A 27,625-nucleotide genomic window follows, 5' to 3' on the forward strand; every position below is an offset into this window, starting at 1 on the left:
TAAAAGGCAACACAATAAGTGTCAGGGGCCCAAGACTGTTCAACTGTCTCCCAGCATACATAAGGGGGATTACCAATAGACCCCTGGCTGTCTTCAACCAGGCACTGGACAGGCACCTAAAGTCAGTACCTGACCAGCCGGGCTGTGGCTCGTATGTTGGATTGCGTGCAGCCAGCAGTAACAACCTGGTTGATCAGGCCCTGATCCACCATGAGGCCTGGTCACAGACCGGGCCGTGGGGGCGTTGACACCCAGAACTCCAGGTAACCATAAAATAATTCAATGTACAAAGGTGTCAATTTTTTTTTATCACATTTGCAAGTCACACGAGCTGTATACAAAGAATTATGTAAACAAAGGCTTCTCCACACCTAGCTTTCAGTTGCAGATTTTTTTTTATTAATTTTCAATACAGTAACAAATTATTTTTCACCTTTACAGAAATCCAATCCTTCCTGTAATTTTTTGCTTAATTAACAAAGCTGAAATGTGTGTATTCATTTAATATACAAGTTACAAATAAAGACTGGCATACCAATAATTCTGTACATTAAAATAAATGTCAATCATTGCTTTGCACTAGAAAAGCAGCACCACAAATAATAGTATTATTATAATAATCAAAATGAAGCGCTAAGCCACAAGGGCTACAAATAATAGTAAATCTTTCCTATTCTGCTCATCAAAGATGATCAAACAAGTGTGTCTTATATGCTCCAGACAATTTTACACTCTGTTATGGTACAGTTAATCACTTATTCCAAACTCTGGACTGGAACTACATATTCATTACAACAAATTCCAGCATGAACAAAGATATCACACACGTATAGAAAATGTTCTTGAAAATTATAAAACTTCTTGCCACTAAGTGTAATACACCTGTGCATCCTCTTTAAAATACAGTATTTGCATAATATTTATGGATGTTGTAGAATATTTAAGCATCTGGAGTTGAAATTGCAGAGAAGTCAATAGATTCCACAGCCACCAGAGTAGACACCAGGGCCATCACCTGATACACTGAAGGTCAGACTAATTCAACATAATGAAACTATTGGTGATGTCTTAAAATAATGGCACCAGTCACTTGCTTCTTATAATGAAACTTCTCTTAAAGGCAGACACCTGAAGGATTTATTACAGTAATTAATAATTTTGTCTCCTTAAAGGGCATCATTTCCTTTTAATGGGATATCTATTTTTCCTTACTGTATCTTTCTTCATGAAGTAGCTTCTCAGTATCCTCACTTCGTAGTGTTTGCTCCAAGATAACACCAATACTATCTGCATCAATTCTGTTTTGATGGCCAGGAATAGTTGCCACACACTGTTCATTCTGCTCAAAGTACAGTATTTATAAGTAGCATCAGGAATAACTTTAGAAGTTTTCATTAATGTGGCAATTCTGGCCTTTTCTGAAGTATAGCAAAAACCCTGTAAAATTTTGAACTTTCAACAAAAGTGCTATGTAGTCATAATTTAGGTGTACATGCCTCGGCAAGAGGCATGTACACATCTCACTACAAGAAGCAACAAGTTCCAAAATTTTATATTGCACTTAATTCAAATTCATTGTTTACAATTGAATTAAGTATCATAATTCCAAATTTCTTTAAACTACTAAGTTTCATGGGCTGGATTAGGGATGCTTAATCTGGCAGTGCATTCAAAAACAGCATAATGTGAGCCAAGTGTTCTGAATGGTGGGCAAGTAGAACAGTTGCTAAAAGTTGAAACCATTTATAAAAAATATTAACATTCTTGCTAACAGGACCATGTAAATATTTACACTGATAGCCAATCTCAAATCACTGACAAGTTGATGAATTACACACATGTGCAACAGTGTATCACTAATACTGTATACTAGTGATACACAAATAACTTAAAATATCCCAATTGTCATTCTGTACCTTTATCTCGCACAGTAGTGTATATAACATGGTACTTTCCCTTGAATTTAGAAACTCTACACTCCATATTCTACAGTAATATTTTCTTTAAAGTTTAGTGAATCCTAACATCACTTCCCTGGCCTCTGCTCTGCTCCTAATACTGACTGCACTTTGTAATTTGAACACTGCAAACTGCACAAGCATTTTCACTAAAAATGCAATTCTACTGTGAAGGTACTAGAGTTTAGTATCCAATTACTGTAAACTATAAAGTTTTTGATCAGTTCTTATATGTAAAATACCAAACTTAATAACTAAAGTCTTGCTTCAATCGGCTTACTTTACAGGATATGTCTGGTAACACTGCAACCAAAAGAGTGACTACCCTTAGTAATGGACATTAAGGTATAAAAAAAAAAAAAAAAAAAAAAACCCAAGCTAGAAACCTAGAAAATCCCATTGCTATGTAAAATACAAATATACCCTATTTTTTTTTTTTAATTTCTCAAATTTATTTTTAAGAATATGAAGAATTCTGAATAAAGATGTCAGCACAAATCATTCTAACAATGAATAGAAATTACTCTTATCATGAGTTTACAAGCTAACTTTTTAAACTTTTCTCAGTTACACAAGTCAAGTTTACATGGGTCATTTAGTGCTATGATGTATATGACAACTTAAACATTAGGCAGCATAATGTAATATTTCAGTTTAAGATTTTATCTTCTCCATTAGCAAATACCGTACTAATTAATTCTCTTAGTCCATAATATAACTACAATAGCTTGTTACTGTACAATGAAAAAGTAGCAATTCTAGTTAAAGACAAGCTTGGGTGTAAGCAGTACCATGTGTGTTTAAGATTATTGTACTCAAGTGTTCCATTCTAGCCTTTTCAAAATTGGCCCCACAGGATTTTGTTTTGTCGATTCATAAAATATTGTACTGTACTTTTTAAAAATACAACACTTCATACAAAAGAAATGTGCTAAGCTCAAACTGCTTTGAAGCCATTTAATATCCTAAAGTGCATATACTAACCACATTAAGCCAAATTCATTAATGCTCTACAAGAGCTTCTGAAGAAGGTAAGGAAGTAGCAGAAGAGGAATGAAAACTGGTGGCATGGAGGAAGAATTACAAAGGAAACTATTGCAGAAACAGGTGTGCTCTGCAATAAACCCTGGCAGTCCCACTTCTTGGCAGCCGAAGGGATATTTCTTGTCGGCACACCCTTTCTTAGAGTCAGTTGCGCCAACTGTAAGAAAATGTAATTACTGAAACACTTAAATTCCAAACCACCACATTATCTTGAAAGCAGCATATATCACTTTCTCAATGCCGTATGACACTAGTGTTTATTGAAACCATTATCTGAAATTACCTCATGCATGTTTTAATAAACATCTTAGCTTTCAAATGTACTAATTTTTATAACTGTACTATTACTGTTCCATTACCACAAATGCTGCTAATATGTACAGTGGACCCCCGTTTAACGATATTTTTTCATTCCAGAAGTATGTTCAGGTGCCAGTACTGACTGAATTTGTTCCCATAAGGAATATTGTGAAGTAGATTAGTCCATTTCAGACCCCCAAACATACACGTACAAACGCACTTACATAAATACACTTACATAATTGGTCGCATTGGGAGGTGATCGTTAAGCGGGGGTCCACTGTATTTTCAAAGCATATTCATATAGTACTACACTTTACAGTGACCAAAACTCTTTCTTCAAAAACAATGCATGTATGGTAGGTTATCACTACATTGTCCCACTGTCAGCTTATGCATATTTAGTGTATTTACACATGAATAATGATTTTAACCGTTTTCATCTTGAGGATCTACAGTGTTTCTTGTGAGATGCAATGAGTAAGATTTGAATTATTCTAATAACATGGATACACGAGGTCTGAAAGAATAACTATGCGGCATAAATTCCGGGGGGGGGGGGGGTTGCATGAATGAAAAGCTACGTTAACTGTATTTAAGACATAGGAACAAGGTACAAAATTTTCAGAATCTAAATAACTCAAAATACTACTTTAGACAATCCAGTTAAACTAAAGCTTAACAACTCACAGAAGCTGCCACCCACAGAGTAGCAGGAACCTGATGGGCAGAAAGTCACACCGGTGTAGTCGCTGCCAATGCCACGGCTATAGCACAGGAAACCAACAGCTAAAAGAATAATTTGTTAACCAGGGCTAGAATATGGTAAAAAATTTTTTTATAAAAGTTTACCCACATACAGAAATAAAATGGGCTGGTATACATATGTTAATGGATCAGGGACCACTCACATGGCTTGATCTTAGACCAAATCTCTTAAATTGGCAAGGAAAGAGCAATTAAGAAATACAAAAGAAAAGTAAAGTTTATACCAAGTGCAAATTTATAAGATTTACCTGCCATCTTATATGTTCGTGAAAGACAGAAAAGACCAGTAATTTTGCAAGTGCTAACCATTAAATAGGGTTGTGCTTCATGCTCGTATTGCACAGCCCTGGCGCTACCTCCCTGGACGATGACTATGAATGTACTGTATTGCCTTGTTACATCCAGAACTAATCCACTAAGTCATAATGTATCTTTCAATGGTGTTTTACTGTGAAAGCTTACTTAACCATGGTTACCAGTCTTAAAAATGAGCAAAATGCCAATACAGAAAAAAGACGAATGACCAACAACTTTACTTTCTATATGGTACATTACACTATTATAGGACGAATTGACATTTAGATGATCTCTCTAACACACACACACACACACACACTAACACACACACACACTAACACACACACACACAGTTTTAAGACGAGGTTTGATAAAGCTCATGGAGCGGGGAGAGAGAGGGTCTAGTAGCAACCGGTGAAGAGGTGGGGTCAGGAGCTAGGACTCGACCCCTGCAACCACAAATAGGTGAGTACAAATAGGTGAGTACACACACACACACACACACACACACACACACACACACACACAACAGGCCTAGTGTCTAATCGACATGTGCCTAGGACAAAATGGTAACTAACACACTAACACACAGCCTCCTTGCTCACTCTCGTATGACTAACTGGCCGCCCACAGTACCCATATGTGAGGGGGTCTTTGAATACTGCTGTGGTCAGCACAATATGAATACAGACAGTGACGGTTGGTAGTGAGTCATCTACTGGTACACTGGTTACTGGTAACTACTACTGAGACACACACTAACACACACACACACAAACACACACACACACAAACACACACACACACACAAACACACACACACACACACACACTAACACACACACACACACACACTAACACACACACACACACACACACTAACACACACACACACACACACACTAACACACACACACTAACACTAACACACACACACACACACTAACACACACACACTAACACTAACACACACACACTAACACTAACACACACACACTAACACTAACACACACACACTAACACTAACACACACACTGTTTTTTTTTTTTTCCCAACAAGTCGGTCGTTTCCCACCGAGGCAGGGTGACCCAAAAAAAAAAGAAAGAAAATCCCCAAAAAGAAAATACTTTCATCATCATTCAACACTTTCATCATCATCATTCAACACTTTCACCACACTCACACATTATCACTGCTTTTGCAGAGGTGCTCAGAATATAACAGTTTAGAAGCATATACGTATAGAGATACACAACATATCCCTCCAAACTGCCAATATCCCAAACCCCTCCTTTAAAGTGCAGGCATTGTACTTCCCATTTCCAGGACTCAAGTCCGACTATATGAAAATAACCGGTTTCCCTGAATCCCTTCACTAAATATTACCCTGCTCACACTCCAACAGATCGTCAGGTCCCAAGTATCATTCGTCTCCATTCACTCCTATCTAACACGCTCATGCACGCTTGCTGGAAGTCCAAGCCCCTCACCCACAAAACCTCCTTTACCCCCTCTTTCCAACCCTATCGAGGACGACCCCTACCCCTCTTTCCTTCCCCTATGATTTATATGCTTTCCATGTCATTCTACTTTGATCCATTCTCTCTAAATGACCAAACCACCTCAACAACCCCTCTTCTGCCCTCTGACTAATGCTTTTATTAACTCCACACCTTCTCCTAATTTCCACACTCCGAATTTTCTGCATAATATTTACACCACACATTGCCCTTAGACAGGACATCTCCATTGCCTCCAACCGTCTCCTCGCTGCTGCATTTACCACCCAAGCTTCACATCCATATAAGAGTGTTGGTACTACTATACTTTCATACATTCCCTTCTTTGCCTCCATAGATAATGTTTTTTGACTCCACATATACCTCAATGCACCACACCTTTTTTCCCTCATCAATTCTATGATTAACCTCATCCTTCATAAATCCATCCGCCGACACGTCAACTCCCAAGTATCTGAAAACATTCACTTCTTCCATACTCCTCCCCAATTTGATATCCAATTTTTCTTTATCTAAATCATTTGATACCCTCATCACCTTGCTCTTTTCTATGTTCACTTTCAACTTTCTACCTTTACACACATTCTCAAACTCATCCACTAACCTTTGCAATTTTTCTTTAGAATCTCCCATAAGCACAGTATCATCAGCAAAAAGTAACTCGATTCCCATTTTGAATTTGATTCCCCATAATTTAATCCCACCCCTCTCCCGAACACCCTAGCATTTACTTCTTTTACAACCCCATCTATAAATATATTAAACAACCATGGTGACATTACACATCCCTGTCTAAGACCTACTTTTACCGGGAAGTATTCTCCCTCTCTTCTACACACCCTAACCTGAGCCTCACTATCCTCATAAAAGCTCTTTACAGCATTTAGTAACTTACCACCTATTCCATATACTTGCAACATCTGCCACATTGCTCCTCTATCCACTATCATATGCCTTTTCCAAATCCATAAATGCAATAAAAACTTCCCTACCTTTATCTAAATACTGTTCACATATATGCTTCAATGTAAACACTTGATCTACACATCCCCTACCCACTCTGAAGCCTCCTTGTTCGTCCGCAATTCTACATTCTGTCTTTCCTCTAATTCTTTCAATTATAACCCTACCGTATACTTTTCCTGGTATACTCAGTAAACTTATTCCTCTATAATTTTTACAATCTCTTTTGTCCCCTTTCCCTTTATATAAAGGGACTATACATGCTCTCCGCCAATCCCTAGGTACCTTCCCCTCTTTCATACATTTATTAAACAAAAGTACCAACCACTCCAACACTATATCCCCCCCTGCTTTTAACATTTCTGTTATGATCCCATCAGTTCCAGCTGCTTTACCCCCTTTCATTCTACGTAATGCCTCACGTACCTCCACCACACTTACAGTCTGCTCTTCTTCACTCCTAAAAGATGGTATACCTCCCTGGCCAGTGCATGACATTACCGCCTCCCTTTCTTCCTTAACATTTAAAAGTTCCTCAAAATATTCTCGCCATCTACCTAATACCTCCCTCTCCCCATCTACTAACTCCCCTATTCTGTTTTTAACTGACAAATCCATACTTTCCCTAGGCTTTCTTAACTTGTTTAACTCACTCCAAAATTTTTTTCTTATTTTCATTAAAATTTCTTGACAGTGCCTCTCCCACTCTTTCATCTGCTCTCCTTTTGCACTCTCTCACCACTCTCTTCACCTTTCTTTTACTCTCCATATACTCTGCTCTTCTTATAACACTTCTGCTTTGTAAAAACCTCTCGTAAGCTACCTTTTTCTCTTTTATCACACCCTTTACTTCATCATTCCACCAATCACTCCTCTTTCCTCCTGCCCCCACCCTCCTATAACCACAAACTTCTGCCCCACATTCTAATACTGCATTTTTAAAACTATTCCAACCCTCTTCAACCCCCCCCCCCACTACTCATCTTTGCACTAGCCCACCTTTCTGCCAATAGTCGCTTATATCTCGCCCGAACTTCCTCCTCCCTTAGTTTATACACTTTCACCTCCCTCTTACTTGTTGTTGCCACCTTCCTCTTTTCCCATCTACCTCTTACTCTAACTGTAACTACAACTAAATAATGATCCGATATATCAGTTGCCCCTCTATAAACATGTACATCCTGGAGCCTACCCATCAACCTTTTATCCACCAATACATAATCTAACAAACTACTTTCATTACGTGCTACATCATACCTTGTATATTTATTTATCCTCTTTTTCATAAAATATGTATTACTTATTACCAAATTTCTTTCTACACATAGCTCAATTAAAGGCTCCCCATTTACATTTACCCCTGGCACCCCAAAATTACCTACTACTCCCTCCATAACATTTTTACCCACTTTAGCATTGAAGTCCCCAACCACCATTACTCTCACACTTGATTCAAAACTCCCCACGCATTCACTCAACATTTCCCAGAATCTCTCTCTCTCCTCTACACTTCTCTCTTCTCCAGGTGCATACACGCTTACTATAACCCACTTTTCACATCCAATCTTTATTTTACTCCACATAATCCTTGAATTTATACATTTGTAGTCCCTCTTTTCCTGCCATAGCTTATCCTTCAACATTATTGCTACTCCTTTAGCTCTAACTATTTGAAACCCCTGACCTAATCCCATTTATTCCTCTCCATTGAAACTCTCCCACCCACTTCAGCTTTGTTTCACTTAAAGCCAGGACATCCAGTTTCTTCTCATTCATAACATCCACAATCATCTCTTTCTTATCATTTGCACAACATCCACACACATTCAGACTTCCCACTTTGACAATTTTCTTCTTATTCTTTTTAGTAATCTTTACAGGAAAAGGGGTTACTAGCCCATTGTTCCCGGCATTTTAGTTGACTTTTACAACACGCATGGCTTACGGAGGAAAGATTCTTATTCCACTTCCCCATGGATATAAAAGGAAAAGTAATAAGACCAAGAACTATTAAGATAAAATCAAAGAAAACTCAGATGAGTGTGTATAAATAAACGTGTACATGTATGTGTAGTGTGACCTAAGTGTAAGTAGAAGTAGCAAGACGTACCTGTAATCTTGCATATTTATGAGAGACGAAAGACACCAGCAATCCTACCATCATGTAAAACAATTACAGGCTTTCGTTTTACACTCACTTGGCAGGACGGTAGTACCTCCCTGGGTGGTTGCTGTCTACCAACCTACTACCACACTATGTATGTATGATAATTCTATGTAACTGTATTGTGTATACCTGAATAAATTTACTTACTTACTTACTCACACACACACACACACACACACACACACACACACACACACACTAAGGAGCTAGGACTCGACCCCTGCAACCACAAATAGGCGAGTACTAACACACACTAACACACACACACACACTCACTGACTGACTGGGAAAACCTGGAGCCACATGGGGGTCCCGAAACATGGAGCCAGGATGTTGGATGTGGTGCTGGAAAACCTTATGCACCAACATGTTAAGGACACTACCAGAGTGAGAGGGGAGGATGAACCAGCAAGATTGGACCTTGTGTTCACCCTGGGCAGCTCAGATATTGAGGACATCAAGTACGAGAGTCCCCTAGGAGCTAGCGACCACGTGGTTCTGTGCTCTGAATACATAGTAGAGCTGCAAATGGAGAGAATAAAAGGAGTTGAATGGGAAAAGCCTGACTATAAAAGAGGGGACTACATAGGGTTGAAGAACTTCCTGCGGGAGGTCCAGTGGGACAGAGAACTGGCAGGAAAGCCAGTAAATGAAATGATGGAATATGTAACAACAAAATGCAAGGAGGCAGTGGAAAGGTTTATTCCCAAGGGCAACAGTAACAACGGGAAGACCAGAACGAGCCTCTGGTTTACCCGACGGTGTAAGGAGGCAAAAACAAAGTGCAATAGAGAATGGAAAAAGTACAGAAGGCAGAGAACACACGAAAATAGGGAGATCAGTCGCAGAGCCAGGAATGAGTACGCACAGGTAAGGAGGGAGGCCCAGCGACAGTATGAAAATGATATAGCATAGAGAATCAAGACTGACCCGAAACTGTTGTATAGCCACATCAGGAGGAAGACAACAGTCAAAGACCAGGTGATCAGATTAAGGACAGAAGGTGAAGAACTCAAGAAATGATCAGGAGGTATGCGAGGAGCTGAACAGGAGATTTACGGAAGTTTTTACAGTAGAGACAGGAAGGGCTGTGGGAAGACAGCACAGAAGGGAACATCAAGAGGGAATATACCAACAAGTATTGGATGACATACGAACAACTGAAGAGGTGAAGAAGCTCTTAAGTGACCTTGACACCTCAAAGGCGATGGGACTGGACAACGTCTCCCCATGGGTCCTTAGAGAAGGAGCAGAGATGATGTGCGGGCCTCTAACCACAATCTTCAACACGTCCCTTGAAACTGGGCGGGGGCCAGGAGCAGAGTCTCGACCCCTGCAACCACAATTAGGTGAGTACACAATTTTCTTACTAGTTCTTGTTTAATCCCTCTTATCTCCATGGGGAAATGGAACAATTCTTCCTCCGTAAGCTATGCGTGTCGCAATAGGCGACTAAAATGCCGGGAACAAGGGGCTAGTAGCCCCCTTTACATATTACTAAATTTAAAAGAAAATTTTCTTTTTAGGTCACCGTGCCCCTGTGGGATATGGCCGGTTTGTTGAAATGTATACATATACTATATTATATATATATATATATATATATATATATATATATATATATATATATATATATATATATATATATATATATATATATATATATATATATATATATATATATATATATATACACACACACACACACACACACACACACATGCATATTATTATTATAATCAAAAAGAAGCGCTAAGCCACAAGGGCTATACAGCGCTGCACACACATGCATACATATTCACTTTATATAAAGACTTGTGTAGAGCATTTCAGGCAGTCTACATGTTCAATTATAATTACTAAATTGTGATATGTCAAAGAATTCAGAAAAGAGCATGTAAGACTGGGATACATTAAGCGAATAAAGCAATCACAGTTGAGAAAATTTCACATTACCAATGTATTTACAAACAGGAGTCTAGACACGACGGTGCAAAGAACACTAACCTCCGTGAAGCACTCCCAGCAGGAAGATGACACTCAACACAGCCTTCATGGTGCTCCTGCAACAAGATCAACTACGATAAACATAAGCTGTGGTAACTTGTAGAGCACATACAATGCATATTAAGACACTAACCTGAGCCAGGGAAGTTTCCAGTTAGCCGGACCACGGGATTACACGCTCCTCAGCACACAACGCCCTCTTGACCTCACCTGATCAGAGTCAGATTTGCATCTAAAGACTTCTGGTCATCTGCTCTTCTACACATACCTATGCTTACCAAGTATGCAAAATAAACCGAGAAAAACAGGAGCGCCGTGAGCACAATAAGCCTATTCAGTCTTACCAGGAGATTAGAAACATTGCTGGGACAAGTTTATTAGTTTTCAAGATGAAACTGGACAAGTACCTTCACCAGGTGCCAGATAAACCAGGTTGTGATGGATATGTGGGTCAGTGGTACAGCAACAGCAACAGCCCTATGGTATTCTTCGGGTCACCACTAGTCACTCGCCTCACTCTTCGGTCCCAGGACCGAAATGCTTTCTAATAAAATATATCCTAGCGATTGCTTACGTGTTTTTCTAAACCAACTTATCGGTATTTATTACCAAGGTTTGTACCAGCAACGGCCTTGTTGACCAGGCAAGCAGCAGACGAGCTTGGCCCAACGCTGGGCTCTGGAGCAGAAAAATTCTTGTAACAGTAGGAAGGTATGCAAGTGTCAAAATTTTAAGATGTTCAGAAGCGTCTTTATGCCGTTACCGCACGGAAACATTAGTATCAAGCAATATAAAATTGAACAGAGGGAACCTGTACATGAATTTTTCTATAAACCTTCCCCTGGTTATGGTTCATCAGGGTTGAAAATTTGAAAGCCATTATATAACACCTTTGTAGTTATAAACGAAAGTACTTTAAAAAAAAAAGTAAGAGTTTGGAGGGTCAATATCAATACAAAAACTTCCAACTAAGATGCACCAATCTTTAGGGCTTGACATCTCAGAAGGTATTCTCTAGAAACTAGAGTAAACTATTTAATTTGCAAACAGAAATTCACACGGCTGAAAGTGAATAAAACCCATCAACACAGTTTGAAACCGATCAGAAAAGGCATTCTCCTGTAATTCATTCGATTCCACCGATTCCTAGAGGAGCCTTGTTAGTGGGGTTTTTGTACACTGAATTTTTATCCTTCCTGTAAAGTAAAAACAAAGTATAAAAAATCATTTGTTCCTCCTCCACTGGGAACTTGCTGGAGAACAGATATGGCGAGACCTGTAGAATGTAGGCGACACATTTACAGTTCAAGACCGGAAAAGTTTCGCCACAAGCTACCTACTCTTACATGTATCATCTCTAACGATTACCCAATATGATTTCTCCAATGTCACTCCAGTTTTAGCCTATGCTCATTTGACCTCTGCACACGAAACCATACATAACTTCAAGAAGAGGTACGATAAGACTGAGCCGGGAAGGTGGACCTAGTAACGACCAACGAAGTGGGGCCAGGAGCCGAATCGACCCCTGCAATCGCATAGGAGTATACACAAAAAAGTCTAAGTGTATCGACAAGCGCCTTTGACAAACTATATATACCGCTGGTTCTAGTTCTCTAAAAGGTCTAAAAGCCATTAGTGGCGAAACGTTTCCTCAGTAAATGTGCGATTCTTTTCTATGAACTTGAGAAGCGCAGTTGTCTCAAGAAGTTAACAGTTTAAATTTATCAGCTCGGGGAGGAAGAGGGCGGTCAAGGTTGTCTTAACTTTCTGACGTAGATCAATACCTCGCGTAAACAGTCAGTGGGTCCTGATAAAAACCTACTGTGGCTTCTGTAACTGCCCAATAAACTAGCCGCTCAGGTGACGTTTTTGGCGTTATAACTGGTATTTTTTCTTAATGGTGTTGGCTTTAATTTCTGTCAAGAACGTCAGTGTTTGAGGTGGGCAGGATTGATTGTATCCACGAGTTTAAACTCGTGTTTGGATAAAACTCCTGCCATCTTATGTGGCGCACTTTCAATTACCAAGGAGAAAGATCTGTGAAGAACTCTATTTGTCTTGGGTAGATAGACCATTAATGAAGGCAGTTCTCAGGTTGTGAAGAAGCTTCTTACCCTGTTCAGTTTTAGGATTTAGGACAGGAAAAGTGAGTGTTCTTGTCACGTAGCAAGATAATCTTAGCGTGGCGGCTCTTGATGTCAGGAATCGCCACTTCTTCCCAAGTCGGCAGTAGTAACGATGGAGTCGTACTTGCTCACTGTAAAGGGCACCTATGTAACCGAATGGGGGTAATACGGAGTGGGTTCAACGTGGGACGCGAAGCCCATGATGATTCTCTTCAAATTGCTTGTTCTCTCTAGGCTGGAATAGTGTTATACACTAACTGCCCCCCCCCCCCTTCAAGGCAGGCGAAATTGCTGACCTGGAGTGTACAAAGAACTTTCACGGCACACACACGTACGAAAAAGTACCTAAATTACTGGGAACGGTTAAAGTCCCTTGATTTGTATTCCCTGGAACGCAGGCGAGAGAGATGCATGATAATATACACCTGGAAAATCTGAGTGATTAGTACAAAACTTGCACACGAAAATCACTTATGAAAGCAAAGGACTCTGCAGATGAAACGAGACGTTCCCCCAATGAAAAGCAGGGGCGCCATGAGTACACAGACAACAGTAAGTGTCAGGGGCCCAACATACATATAGGAGATTACCAATAGACCCCTGGCTGTCTTCAAGTAAGGCACCGGACAGGCACCTTAAGTCAGTACCTGGTCCCAAATCTGCACACTGCCATAACATAAGGGAGTGAGAGATATGGGAGGAAGTGTAAAATAAACCCAGCGAGGAGCAGGGGTGCGGAGGGGACAATAGGGGAACACTATTTCAACACTCGGGGTCCCAGAGTATTCAACATCTTACCAGAAGATATCAGAAACACGGCTGGAATAAGTGCAGAAGCCTTCAAAAGGAAACTGGACAAGTATCTTCACCAGGTGCCAGATCAATCAGGCTGTGATGGATGTGGGGCAGCAGGCCTCCAGCAGCAACAGCCTGGTTGATCAGGCAAGAACTGGACGAGCCTGGCTCATGGCCGGGCTCAGTAGTCTAACTCTCGAAACTCTTCAAAGGTATGGCCAACCGGGCTGTGGTTCGTGCGTCAGTTTGCGTGCGGCCAGCATTAACAGCCTGGTTGATCCGACCCTGATCCACCACGAGGCCTGGTCTCAGACCGGGCCGCGGGGGCACTGATCCCCGGAACCCTCTCCAGGTATAGCGGCGGTGATTAAACCCTGGACAAAACCCTCCGAGAATCACTGCCATGTAGCGGTAGTTCTGTCGCTTTGCAACTAAAACCTAGAAATTGACTCGAGCTCGCCTCTGGTGCACACCAGAATAATTTTAATGACCAAGAACCACTGCTACAGTGGCAGTGAAATTAAAATCTAGCACAGGGTTTAACAACTCACTACAAATGAACCCACAAACCGCATTTTCCTGTAAAATAACGTTAGTATGCATGTTCTGAACCGCTTCAATCTTTAATGGCCGATACATTTAAAAATTATACTTTTTATTTTAGCCTGTGTAGGTGGAAATGTGTCACTAACGTTATTTTGGAAATTTTTGGATTGTGCGATAACTGCAGAATGTATCTGGTCGGCTTCAAACTTTTAGTGCTGATGTGATTTTCTCAAAAAGGAAGTTTGACACTGAATTTGGGTTGTGAAAGTATAGATTTGGGAATTTTATTAAACCAATTTGCTACTGTGACAAGGGAACAATTTTTTTTTGTTCGCGCAATGACAAATACATTTAGTTTTGTAATATTGCAAAGGTGAGGGAGAGTTGAAAAAACTTAGAACGCACTAAAGAACATACAAGTAGAAATAACCCATGGCTTCAAAATTAAATTTAAATCCTTTTAAAAGGGACTGCCTTTAACTGAAAAACTGGGAAACGACTAAGTAATGACATACCAGTTAGATAAAAAAAAAAGTGATACGCTACTTTTCTTCAATCTAGCTTCGTTCCAATTTCTGCTGGTAATAATGTTCAAGTGTCCGGCCACAGATGTTCACTATTTAATCGTACTCATAGTGCCCCTGTTCTTCAGTGGGTTCGTACCACCCTTCCTCTCAATTTTCACCCCAGCAAGTTACAGCAATGTGCAGGTTTAGGACCAGACCCTCAATGTATATATCAAAGTATCTTCTCCATTCCAGAGAGAACCGTTTTGACACGTTCAAGATTTTAGGTTTCATTTATTCTATGTTGGCATTATACGACCTCTACATTTTATAGATCTGCTATCTCTGGATAAAAGTATGAGATTTTCAATGGATACGTAACTGTTCTGGGACTTTGGTCACCCATGGGAAGGCGTCAGGCTTGTCGTGTCACGTGGTAGATGAATTTATCATTTCCTTGTTCTATGATGGTGACACCACAAGAATTACAGTGGAGCCTATCGCTGATGAAATCTTCGCAGATCGTTTCTGACCTCGTATCTGTGTAAGATGAGAATTACTGTTGTCCCGATTACACGAAATTATGCTCTTTAATCGGAGTGGAGATTAAATCAATCGCATTTCTCCTACATAGATCTTGTTGCACCCGAACATGGTGTAATGTACATTCCTGCCATTTCTTTCCTTTAAAGCCGTTGTGATCACAAAAATAGCATATTATTATAATCAAAGGGGAAGCGCTAAACCCGTAGGATTATACAGCGCCCGGGGGGGGGATGTGGAAGGCATTCAGGCTTAATTCGGGGAACTGGAGCACAGATCCAATTCCCTAAATCAAGAGCCCCTCACCAACATCAAGGAACCTTCCATGAGGGGACAAAAATAGCATAGCGATTTGAATAGTAATTCATTGTCATTTCCTTGACTGTTGTGTTTGTCGGTTTTCCATACCACAGATCCTTTGGCAATGATTCACAAGTTATTTTTTACCAGTTCCTTACGCTCTATGATATGGGTTGCCTGCGTTCTATACATAGCTCGTTTTGATGTCTTCATTCCTCCCACGCCCAAGCATTTTAAATGTGTCACTTTTGAACATGTTATTTTCATTCCCCATTGGAAGATTACTGATGAAAAATTTTTCCCCCCTGATACGAAGCTTGGATTACTGTTCTTGTCTTGGTGATATTTCTGTTCTTGATTTCGCATTCTATGATCTAGTTACCAACCATATGTTTGCTACATCTTTTTAAAATTAGAATTTGTTTAATTGTTTACCCACTGTTCAAGATTCTAGAAGTTTTCAGTGCCTTGTTTATATCCATTGACTCCATCAATATATATACAATACCCCTTATTTCATATCCAAAAAACTCTTACACACAATCATTAGGCGCCTCTACACCAACATTAGTCACATGCCATCAAGTGAAGGGCAGTTTGTAAAAGGGGGCGGGGCCGCCATGCGGGTAAGTAGGAAATAGTGAGGGAATTAAAAGAGGAAGTAAACGCGGGAAGAGAATAGTAGTAGTAGTAAGTGTGATGGGAGTATTAAGGAAAAATAAGAGGGTAAAAAGGGAATAGCTAGAAGGAAAGGACATGAATGGTATAACGAGAGGAATGGGAAGAGTAAACAATAGAGGATGGGCATAATAAGGAAAGGGAATATCAGTGAACGGAAATACTAAATGGAGGGAAGAGATGAGGGAGGGGGAAAGGGAAGCAAAGCTTTATTAAAGTCTACATATTTTACCATGGTCACATTATATGCATACAGCGGTTAAACATTAAGTTATCCTAGGATAACCCAACAAAGTCAAACTGAAATGGAGACTGGGAAAATGAAAGTAGAAGTGGGCAAGGAGGGGAGGGGGGTGGCAATACTTGCCTTGTGTGGCTGGAGGTGATCAATACAGGGGCTGCCCGAGCAGCAGCACCACCCAACCCTCCCTCACAGTGTCTTACTCCACACTGTCCGTGGCGTCTCCAGTCTCCAACCACCCTTCTCATGTACCACGTTGCCTGGCTGCCTGGCTGCCTGCCTGTTCATTGTCTGTCCTGCCTGCATGCCTGCGTACCAGGCGTCTCACGCCCAAGCTGCCTGCCTGCCAGCCGTGGCTATAGCAACTAGTCATTGGTTTCACCCACGCCAAAACCACCGCGTTAGAGCTTATGTCAAGAGATGTAGGTGCAGTAGTCAAGGAATTTTTTCCTTGCTGTGGTGGTGGTGGTAGAGGCGGCTTTACTCTGATAGCTTGATAGTGACAGGGCGAGCCCTCAAGGCAGACGCAGACTTCAGCCATGTTTTGAAGACGCTCAGATTCGCCTCGGTATCTAAATTTTTCATCCCATAAAGAGGAACCTTAAGAAGGAAGGTAGTAAGAGTTACAACGTGCTGTGGTTATTCAGCAGTTTTGTTATAGTATACGAAAACTGAAATAATAGCCATTCACGTTAACTGGCACACAAAAAATACAATGCTGCTGCATTTAAATATTAGCCCAAAAAAATGCTTCCCTCAAATGCACTTTATTAGGATTATTAATCCAGAAATTTATAACTCAGGATAACCCAAGGAAAATCGTGGAGCTTATTTCTCAGACTCGCGAAATCATAACACGTAGCAAACATCTCGGGGAAAGGGTGGGGCTGTATATCCATGACAAGTCCTGAAACTAAAGACACCAGGTGTGCTAACCACTGGACCAGCTGGCTCAATGGGATTCGTCCAACTACAGTAGGCATATTTCTATACACCATAGAAGGATTAGCTAACCGGCATAACTCTTACCAGAGATTATTCCTGGGAAGGACGGGTTAACCCCCACCCCACTATGCCCGACCCCCATTTTTACCGTGTGAAAACTCACGCTTGCAATTTAAATATACCTCCTCCCTGGCAGACGTAAATCGGTCGACCTCTAATTTCCTTAATGTCAGATAATTGTAGTAGATGTTCACGAAATAGAGTACTCTAACAGGGTAATTCTCTCGGTTCTTATCCATAAAAGAATACCTACCTGGAGGGTATTCCGGAGATGAACGCCCCCGCGGCCCGGTCCATGACCAGGCCTCCTGGTGGATCAGGGCCTGATCAACGAGGCCGTTACTGCTGACCGCACGTAGTCTAACGTACGAACCACAACCCGGCTGATCCGGTACCGACTAGGTATATACGACAAAAAAATAAAAAAATAAACAAAAGCCACGAACGAACAAATACTATCATACCAAGTTAGCATAACTAAATTAATAACCGCATTCATTATTACTGATGGCAAAACGAGACTGAAAAAAGTCCTTTGTCTACATTATTATTATTATTATTATTATTATCAAGGGGGAAGCACTACACCCGTAGGATTATACAGCGCCTATGGGGGGATGGAAGGCATTCAGGCTTAATTCAGGGAACTGGAGCACAGATCCAATTCCCTAGATCAAGAGCCCCTCACCAGCGTCAAGGAGCCTTCCTTGAGGGGCCTTTGTCTACAGCCTTACCAGTAGGTTTACCTTGTACAAATTTAATAAACACCAGGGTTGCACTAAATTGATCAAAATAGGATACGTATGGTTGAGATATTACGAGATCTTCACCAAGATTGATATTAACAAGTCAAGCCATTTTCTTGTTTTACTAACCAGAACTTCGTCTTTTTTGGTACCTGCCACTTCCCAGCACCATTATAATTTTGTGTTATCTTGCAATTCTCAAGTAGGAAAGTTGTTTTGTCCGTAAACTTTTTTTTTTTTATCACTCCGACCGTCAACAGAGCGGAAAAAATAATGTAAGGGACCTGGGAGTAGTAATGTCTGAGGATCTCACTTTTAAAGATCACAACAGTGCCACGATCGCACGTGCAAAGAAAATGAGAGGATGGATAATGAGAACGTTCAAAACGAGAGATGCCAAGCCAATGATGATCCTTTTCAAATCACTTTTTCTCTCTAGGCTGGAATACTGCTGTACATTAACATCTCCATTCAAAGCAGGTGAAATCGCAGATCTAGAGAGTGTACAGAGATCCTTTACTGCACGTACAAGTTCTGTCAAGCACCTTAACTACTGGGAACGCTTGGAAGCACTTGACTTGTTGGAACGCAGGAGGGAGAGATATCACAATCTACACTTGGAAAATCTTTGAAGGAATGGTTCCAAATCTGCACACAAAAATCACTCCCAACGAAAGTAAAAGACTGGGCAGGCGATGCAAAATGCCCCCAATAAAAAGTAGGGGCGCCATTGGTACACTAAGGGAAAACACCGTAAGTATCCGGGGCCCAAGACTGTTCAACAGCCTCCCATCAAGCATTAGGGGAATTGTCAATAAACCCCTGGCTGCCTTCAAGAGAGCTGGACAGATACCTAAAGCCAGTGCCGGATCAGCCGGGCTGTGGCTCGTACGTTGGACTGCGTGCGGCCAGCAGTAACAGCCTAGTTGGTCAGGCCCTGATCCATCGGGAGGCCTGGTCATGGACCGGACCGCGGGGGCGTTGATCCCCGGAATAACCTCCAGGTAACCTCCCACCGAGGTAAGGTGACCCGACAAAGAAAACACTCACCCATTTAATCACTGTCTTGCAAGAAGGGCACCAGCATCACAGTTCAGATATCACCAGACCTAACACCCCTCACTCCATAGTGCAGGCACTACTTCCCCACCTCCAGGACTAACCTGTTTCCTTGAACCCTCTCATACACGTTACCTTGCCCGTACTCAAACAGTACGTCAAATCATAAAACCTGTGCCTTCACTCTTAGCACGCTCGCACAAGCCTATTGAATGTCCAAGGCCTCCCCCCCCAGCATTATAAACATTTACCCCCCCCTCCTTCCCAGATTTATATGACTAGTCATCCTATTTGATATATACCTTCGATGAGTTTCGAGTCGCTATCGGAATCCGGCAATGGGTCAGGTTCGTCTGGTACTTGCCTGGTCAACCAGGCTGTTGCTGTTGGAGGCCCGCTGCCCTACATATCCATCACAGCCTGGTTGATCTGGCACCTGGTGAAGATGCATGTCCATGAATAATACTTTTGATAACTACTACACCTAGTCTCTAAACTCCAAATTCTCTGCATAATATTCACACCACACATCCCCCCCCCCTCAATTCGACATCTCTACCTCCAACCGCCACATTCAAAATTAAATTATAACCTCAGTAGAAATAATCCATTTTTTAGTATCAAGATAGTATATTCACAGAGATGCATATCTGTTATATACTCCAATTTATTTTAATTCCTGTTAGTGTAGAAGGAACCTGCAACAGTCTAGCTCCTTTGAACAAACACTTAAGCAGCTTAAAAATTTTTAAAAGTTAGTTCATCATTTTCAAAGCTGCTCGACTGCTGCAGTTCTCCTGCACAGTAGCAGATATGCACCTCAGTGCATATCGGTTTCTCAGCACTGAAAAAAAATGGATAATCAAACCCTGCTGTAGACAAGACGATAACGAGGCTTGGTGCAGAGCACAAAACACGTAATTAAATATTTGGCTTTTCCTCAGCAGGATTTCAGAAAGCTCAAAGTTTAGTAAGAAAAGGCAGTATTATTATAAACCCTCTTCTAGATAAGTGTATAATTTACATAAATAAACCTCCATACACACTACCCGGCCACTTCAACTGCCACAATTTAAAATTCACTGGAAAAACTTTCAGGGGTGAACACACTATGAAGCTTCAGTTTCAATTATAAATCAGTATATACTTTGTAATCACCGAGGCTATGTACATAATTTGCATTAAATATAAAATTAACAAAATTTCACACAAAATTTATAATTTTAAATAAAAAAAGGCACAACACCGTGACTGGAACGATACACAAATAACCCGCACATAAAAGAAGCTTACGACGACGTTTCGGTCCGACTTGGACCATTTACAAAGTCATGGCCGTCCTGCTCCACCTCGGTTAGTGTGACTTTGTAAATGGGCCAAGTCGGACCGAAACGTCGTCGTAAGCTTCTCTCTTATAATTTTAAATCGGTATTATAGAGCGACGAGTGGGGTTGACAGCAGAGTTAGTCACACTGGTTGCTAGCGTCAACACTTCAGGCTTCTGGTATGCAACAGCACAGCCGAGCTGCACCTTGCAATATCAGTGTTTATATGAAAATTTTTGAAAGGGTTCTAAGAGGCAAGATCGCCACCCACTTACATACACACCAGATGCAAAACCCAGGGCAGCATGGGTTTAAAGCAGGTCCTGCCTATCCCAACTACTGGACCACTATGACATGGTCTCGGATGCTCTGGAGGAAAAACAATGATAAAGCGATCATAGTGTATTAGCACACAAAATGAGTGATAAAGGAATAACAGGAAAAGCGGGCAGCTGGATCTATAACTTCCTAACAAATAGAACACAGTAATAGTAAGCAGTAAAGTCCGAGGCGGATACAGTAAAAAGCTGTTCCATACGGTACAGTACTCTCCCATCCTGTTCCTCATCCTCACATCTGACGAAGATTAAGCAACAGCACCGTGTCCTCCTTTGCGGATGACACCCGCAGTGTCATCCATCGAAGACACTGCAAATCTCCAAGCGGACATCCCATCAAGGGAGGTGGTCCCTTGACGCTGGTGAGGGGCTCTTGATCTAGGGAACTGGATCTGAGCTCCAGCTCCCTGAATTGAGCCTGAATACCTTCCACCCCCACATACGCTGTATAATCCAACGGGTTTAGCGCTCCCCATAATTGGACTGCGTGCTGCCAGCAGTAACAGCCTAGTTGATCAGGCCCTGATCCATCGGGAGGCCTGGTCATGGACCGGGCCGCGGGGGCGTTGATCCCCGGAATAACCTCCAGGTAAGCGGACATCAACCAAATCTTTAAATGGGCTGCAGGAAACAATACGAAATTCACTGAAGACAAATTTAAGTTTCTCCGCTATGGAAAACCCTGGGGAAATTGAAACCGTATTGGAGTATAAAAATTCCAATCGCACAATAGAACTGAAAATTAATGTGAAGGACCTGGGAGTGAATGTCAGAATCTCACTGTCAAAGATCACAATATATCGACCACATCGGCTAGGAAAATGATAGGATGGATAAGAACTTTCAAAATTAGAGATGCCAAGCCCATGCTGATTCTCTTCAAATCTCTTGTTCTCTCTAGGCTGCAATATTGCTGTACACTAACGGCCCCTTTCAAGGCAGGTCAAATTGCAGATTTTGAGGATATACAGATAAAGTTCATGGCACGTATAAGTACGATAAAGCACCTAAATTACTGGGAACGACTCAAGTTCCTTTATTTGTAACAGTAACAGCCTGGTTGATCAGACCGATTCCACCACAAGGCCTGGTCACGGATCGGGCCGCGGGGACGTTGACCCCCAAAACCCCCTCCAGGTATACTCCAAGCAATGCTGACAAAACCAAGAAGGAATGAGACTTCGGCCAGGGGCTACGCCCCCAGTTAACCTAAGAGCAACTCCCCACCCCAAGCATGGGGGGCTGTACTCCCGGCACAGAGGCTACTTGCCTTCAGGCAAGGGGCAACGCCCCCACCACACACATGGGGTAAGTAAATTTATTCAGGTATACACAAATACAGTTACTTAGAATTATCATACATAGCAGCATATGTGTAGAGAACCTAGGATAACCCAAAAAAGTCAGACAGTGACTTATTTCCATTGGGAATACATCCCCCGCTCAAGGGGCTCCTTTGTATAGTATGAATTAATAACTTTACCTACCTCAGATTTTTAACCCACAAACTATATCTGGCAAAGTGTCAATTTTAGTTAAATCGATTCAAGGGAGACCTACGACTAAGGAAACGCTGGAGCGGCAACAGCTGGCTTGGTGTGGCTGGCGTGTGAACCCAGCTACCCAGACCACACTGGTCGATGATTAAGAAATTGTGTGAAGCCCAATGGCGCCACCCAGCCTAGTGTTACTAGACTCCCATCATCCCCTCCCTTTCCCCTGCCGACCCTTGTATCCTCCAGCCCTGTTTGGGAGGGAGCGCGGGCGGGAAGTAGAGAAGGCAAGCGAGGGAGTCAGGGTAGGTGGGCAGTGGGTAGAAAACTTTAGGGGCTGTGTATTAGCGACCACGTGGTCTAGCGCCACTGCCGGACTTAAAAACTAAGCCAGTACAAATGGCTTGCAATTTGTACATCAGCAAGTCTTAATAGGTATTTTGTTAATATCCTAGTTTTGTCGGTTTGTTTTGTGGTAAGTATCAAGGTTCAGGCAAACAGTACAACATGTCATAGTCAACGCTTTATAAACCTTTGTATAGAAATATTTGACATTCGCCTTTTATTGTACTCTCCACAATCAAGCCTCATGACAGACAAGACTTGAGCAGACATTCTTGAATATTTCAGAGGTTCCCACTGTAGCCACACAACGTCGAGTTATAATATTGATAAAAATTACCCTGCAAGCAGTAGGGCTATTTTAACCAGTGATGATTAAGACACGAGCAACACCTGGGTATCGTCAGTGAGGTTTCGCCTGCGCAGTAGGCTTCAAGCTAACAGAGGCAGGAGAACGGAGACATAAGCCAGTGAGAAGGGTAACGAGATCGCGTGGGTTGGGGGACACTACCGGAAATGTCAGGCCCATACAATGAGCCAGATTTATCAATGGAGCTGCTCTAATGATAAAGTAGATACAACTACTTCCGAAAATCAAATACTACAGAAAAAGTATACGGTAAATTTCTGGTTATCACATTTCTTAAAAAAAAAAAAATGGACCCCATTTCCCTCATGCGAAGTTTCGCTTTAATTAAAAAGCTCTAGAAGTGACTAAGTGCCTACCACACATTCTTTTATGACCAGAACGTCGTAAATAACAATATTAAAATGGTACAATGTGACTTGATCGCTCTCAAAAGTAATTATGATCTTCATGCACATATACTAAGTATTTTCTACTGCTTAGCTAACATCCTTCAGTAAGTCAATAATTCATAGGAAATACTAGCGTTCTACTCGCCAAATATTCATTGATTTGAAAGACAAAGTCAATAACACAATTACATACTTGTCATATCATATCTTCGGTCCAATAATTATATACGTACTTACATTTCTGCAGATCTCAAAATTCAAAAGGTGTTGAAAATTATGAAAAATAATCTTGATAATTTCCAACGATAGTCAGGATCCTTCTACTCTTCCAGCCTAGATTATTATAAAGTTAGAATGTATTATACACTAAGATAGTAACACATCCAACTTCCACCAGTATTGGAGTGTGTCTGACACAGTCATTCATACCCCGGGTCCCTGGCTACCTATCATGAAGCTAGTTGCCAAGTTCTCTTATTTTTCTGTAGTATAGACTGATTACTTACTTCCCTGCACCAGTTGCCACTAAAACTAATATATGATATTTCCGGCATCGTAAAAATGCTCATATATGCGAGCGTTTTACCGCTGTTGCAAAAAATAATCTCACTACACTATCATCACATTACATTATCACCACACTACACTACTAACACAAATTTCCACCACTATCACCACACTACACTACAATCACCGCACAACAATCACCACAGTACTACCTCTATTGCTACACACTATTATCACCACAGTACTATCACCATATTACCACCACTATCACCACATTACACTACCACTACTATCTCTATATTCGGCTACCAAAATACTAGACCATATTGCGTTCTTTTCGGCAGAGAAGTATATACGATCAACTTATACCTATAATACAATAAACTTATACATATATTCAGGTGATAGCAACTCGTCTGGTAAACAAGATGGCTAGCTACACCATCTCCGGTGGTTGTCTGCTGTGGAGTTTTGCTTTTGGTAAATGAGCAAATGCGGTAACGAAAATGGGAACTTATTAATGCTATCAAGTGTCGTCATAAGTACCAACTGTCTCAGGGCTTCCATATTAGCGTAACAAGCTTTGCGGACACCCAAAATGACAGTACAGAGGCATTATTATTATTATTATAATCAAAAAGAAGCGTTAAACCACAAGGGCTATACAGCGCTGCAGTACAGAGGCAGTATGGGCCAAAGTATCTCTTGCTAATACGATACTGATTCGTGTGGAATTATATCTGGAATGAGTTTTTAATGGCAGAGACCAGGAAAGAACTGTCCTGCTTCTCTCCTTGTCCGACGTACTCTGCAGTACTCGTAGTTGCCCTCATTGTATTTAACAGTGTCATTTATTACTTGGCTTTATAAGTACTTCAAGTCCTGCAATAAACTAACCTACTGCAGTGAGTCATGTTAAGTTCCCGCTGCTGATGAAGATGAATCCTTCAGCTGATGATGACAATGTATATAAAGATCCTTCAGTTGACTGTTGACGATGTTTATGAAGATCCTTCAACTGATATGGGTAATTTTTCATGAAGTCCCTTCTGATAACTTTGTAGTGACTTTTCAAGAGGACATTCTTGGTTTAAAAGACCTGCTCATCCCTTTCGAGGAAGACTTAGAAGAGTTTGTGTCGCTCTCCATCACATACATGTCGACAGCATCCTAAATCATAGCTCCACTTTGTCACAGATATAAACTTATTTATTGATATATATACAAAGTTCGTGAAGAATCCGCAAGGCTTGCCAAGTGCCCTATTGCTCGATTGTTAGCACACTCAGCTCACACACTGGTCCGGAGGTCGATCTTCGGTACGGCTGGATAACATTAGGACGTGTCTCCATAAGACACCTGCTGTCCATGTTCACCCATCAGTAAAATGGGTACCTGGGTGTTAGTCGACGGGTGTGGGTCGCTTCTTGAGACAAAATTGACCTAATTTGCCCGAAATGCTCTGCATAAGAAACGGCTTTCTACATAGTATGTCAATTATGTCAGCTAGGCCTGTATATCACGTACATGTACTTGTAGAAATTTAGAAATTATTAGCGAGGATAATGGTTGTCAAGGACGTGCAGTACGCTCAAGGCAGTATTGCATACTTCTCACTTAATGACGTGTCTACCTGGATATTATTATTATAATCAAGGGGGAAGCACTAAAACCGTAGGATTATACAGTGCCTGTAGAGGGGGGGGGATGGAAGGTATTCAGGCTTAATTCAGGGAACTGGAGCACAGATCCAGCTCCCTAGATCAAGAACCCCTCACCAGCATCAAGGAACCTCCCTTGAGGGGACAGAAGACACACAGTTACAAAGAATATATAAAGTACTGGTTTGGTAATCGAGTTGTAGATGAGTGGAAAAAAAAAATCCAAGTTAGCATAAATGGGGCAAAAACTTTGAGTAGCTTTAACTATAAGTGGGTGTGAGTTAGACTTGCCTAGCATTGGTTAATAGGCTTACTACAGTGCTCCTCCATTCTTGTTAACATCAGAATCAGTATTGTAGATAGGGAGATGACTCACTGTCCATACATGTTTGTGCTTAATATTTGAACATTTCAGATTAGGTATGGATGAAGGGAACAGGAAACACTAAGAAAAGAAGGAAAGTAGATGTAAATGAAGGGAAGACATGAAGGAAGGTATTTAAATGTGAAGGAAGAACAGCTGGGGTGAGTGGAAGAAAACATGAAAGAAGGGAAGCAGAGGTGAGAGAAGGGAAGCAGAGATGAAAAAACAGCAGAAATAAAAGAAGGGAAGCATAGGTAAAAGAAGGGAAGCAGAGATAAAAGAAGAGAACAGATGAAAGGAGGGAAACCCTCTTTAGGATGCAGAGACCCTCAAGGAGAGGGAGATGGGCAATACCTTGCTTATGAGAGGCTCTTGATTCAAGGAACTGAGCTGCCCTTCCCTCCCTAAGACCAAGCCTGATTACCACTGCTCAGGAGAATTCAATGAGTCATGATGGTTGCTTAATGGGGTTTAATGCCTATTGACTACACTAGGGTCATTAAGGCTGCACCTAACATTTCCACCATCAGGCAAGTATACTTTAATTCTTAAAATAGGGATTAAAGTAAACTCTCAGCATATATACACAGAGAAATGCACCTCTTGGTGATGAGTCATGTGTGAGTGAGTGGCTGCCAAGAATTGATTGCCAGCATCAGCTACTACTCACCCATGCTGGATTGGCTTATTCACAATAACCAGAATTTGCTATTCCAAGACAAGACTTAAAATTTTATATGTACAAAAGACATGGCTGATCAGGGTAGCAACCAGGCTTGGTCTGGGACCAAGCTGAGGGGCCAGTGACCCCTTGAAGTGATGACAGGTAACCTACAGGTATTGTAACTTTTATTTGCTTCCTCACTAGTAAGTTTGACAGTTTTATTAAGTACCCCATGCCCATCCCATGGGCAGGACTCATCCCAGAACCATCCTATATGCAGTTGCCACACTATACCTATCCTGTAGATAGTAATCACACAATACCCATCCTGTGGGAACTAGCCACACTATATTAATCTTGTGGGAGGCAGTTATATCATACTACTGTATTTATTTCCATTATATTTAGGGAGAAGTGCTAAGCCTGAAAGGGTTCCTTTGTATCACTGATCACTTCCCATAACATCTTTGTTTGTATTTGGGTCAATTACTATTTTATTTCACAAAAGCATTAAATATGGAGGGTCATTCAGTACTACTGATATAATAAATAATAATGACAAAAAAGTTAAATATGGTGGGGAAAATTTAATAATTAAAA

The 27,625-nt window shown here is 41.2% G+C and overlaps 1 protein-coding gene across 3 annotated transcripts; it reads right to left on the reverse strand.

The window, feature by feature from the left end:
* Window positions 1–376: 376 nt before the first annotated feature.
* On the reverse strand, window positions 377–24,254 carry LOC138853796 (uncharacterized). 3 transcript variants are annotated; one of them, XM_070092670.1, is made up of 4 exons: window positions 24,067–24,254; window positions 11,025–11,080; window positions 3,993–4,091; window positions 377–3,159 (listed from the first exon to the last, which is right to left on the reverse strand). In XM_070092670.1, coding segments are annotated over exons 1-4 (348 nt in total). In that variant the 5' UTR covers window positions 24,069–24,254; the 3' UTR covers window positions 377–2,968. The 3 variants fall into 3 exon arrangements, with proteins under 3 accessions (XP_069948771.1, XP_069948772.1, XP_069948770.1); XM_070092671.1 differs by having other exon boundaries at window positions 24,063–24,254; XM_070092669.1 differs by lacking the exon at window positions 24,067–24,254 and adding an exon at window positions 16,889–17,025.
* Window positions 24,255–27,625: the final 3,371 nt, after the last annotated feature.

Source organism: Cherax quadricarinatus, chromosome 40 (assembly GCF_038502225.1).
Source record: "Cherax quadricarinatus isolate ZL_2023a chromosome 40, ASM3850222v1, whole genome shotgun sequence".
Lineage (NCBI taxonomy): Eukaryota > Metazoa > Arthropoda > Malacostraca > Decapoda > Parastacidae > Cherax > Cherax quadricarinatus.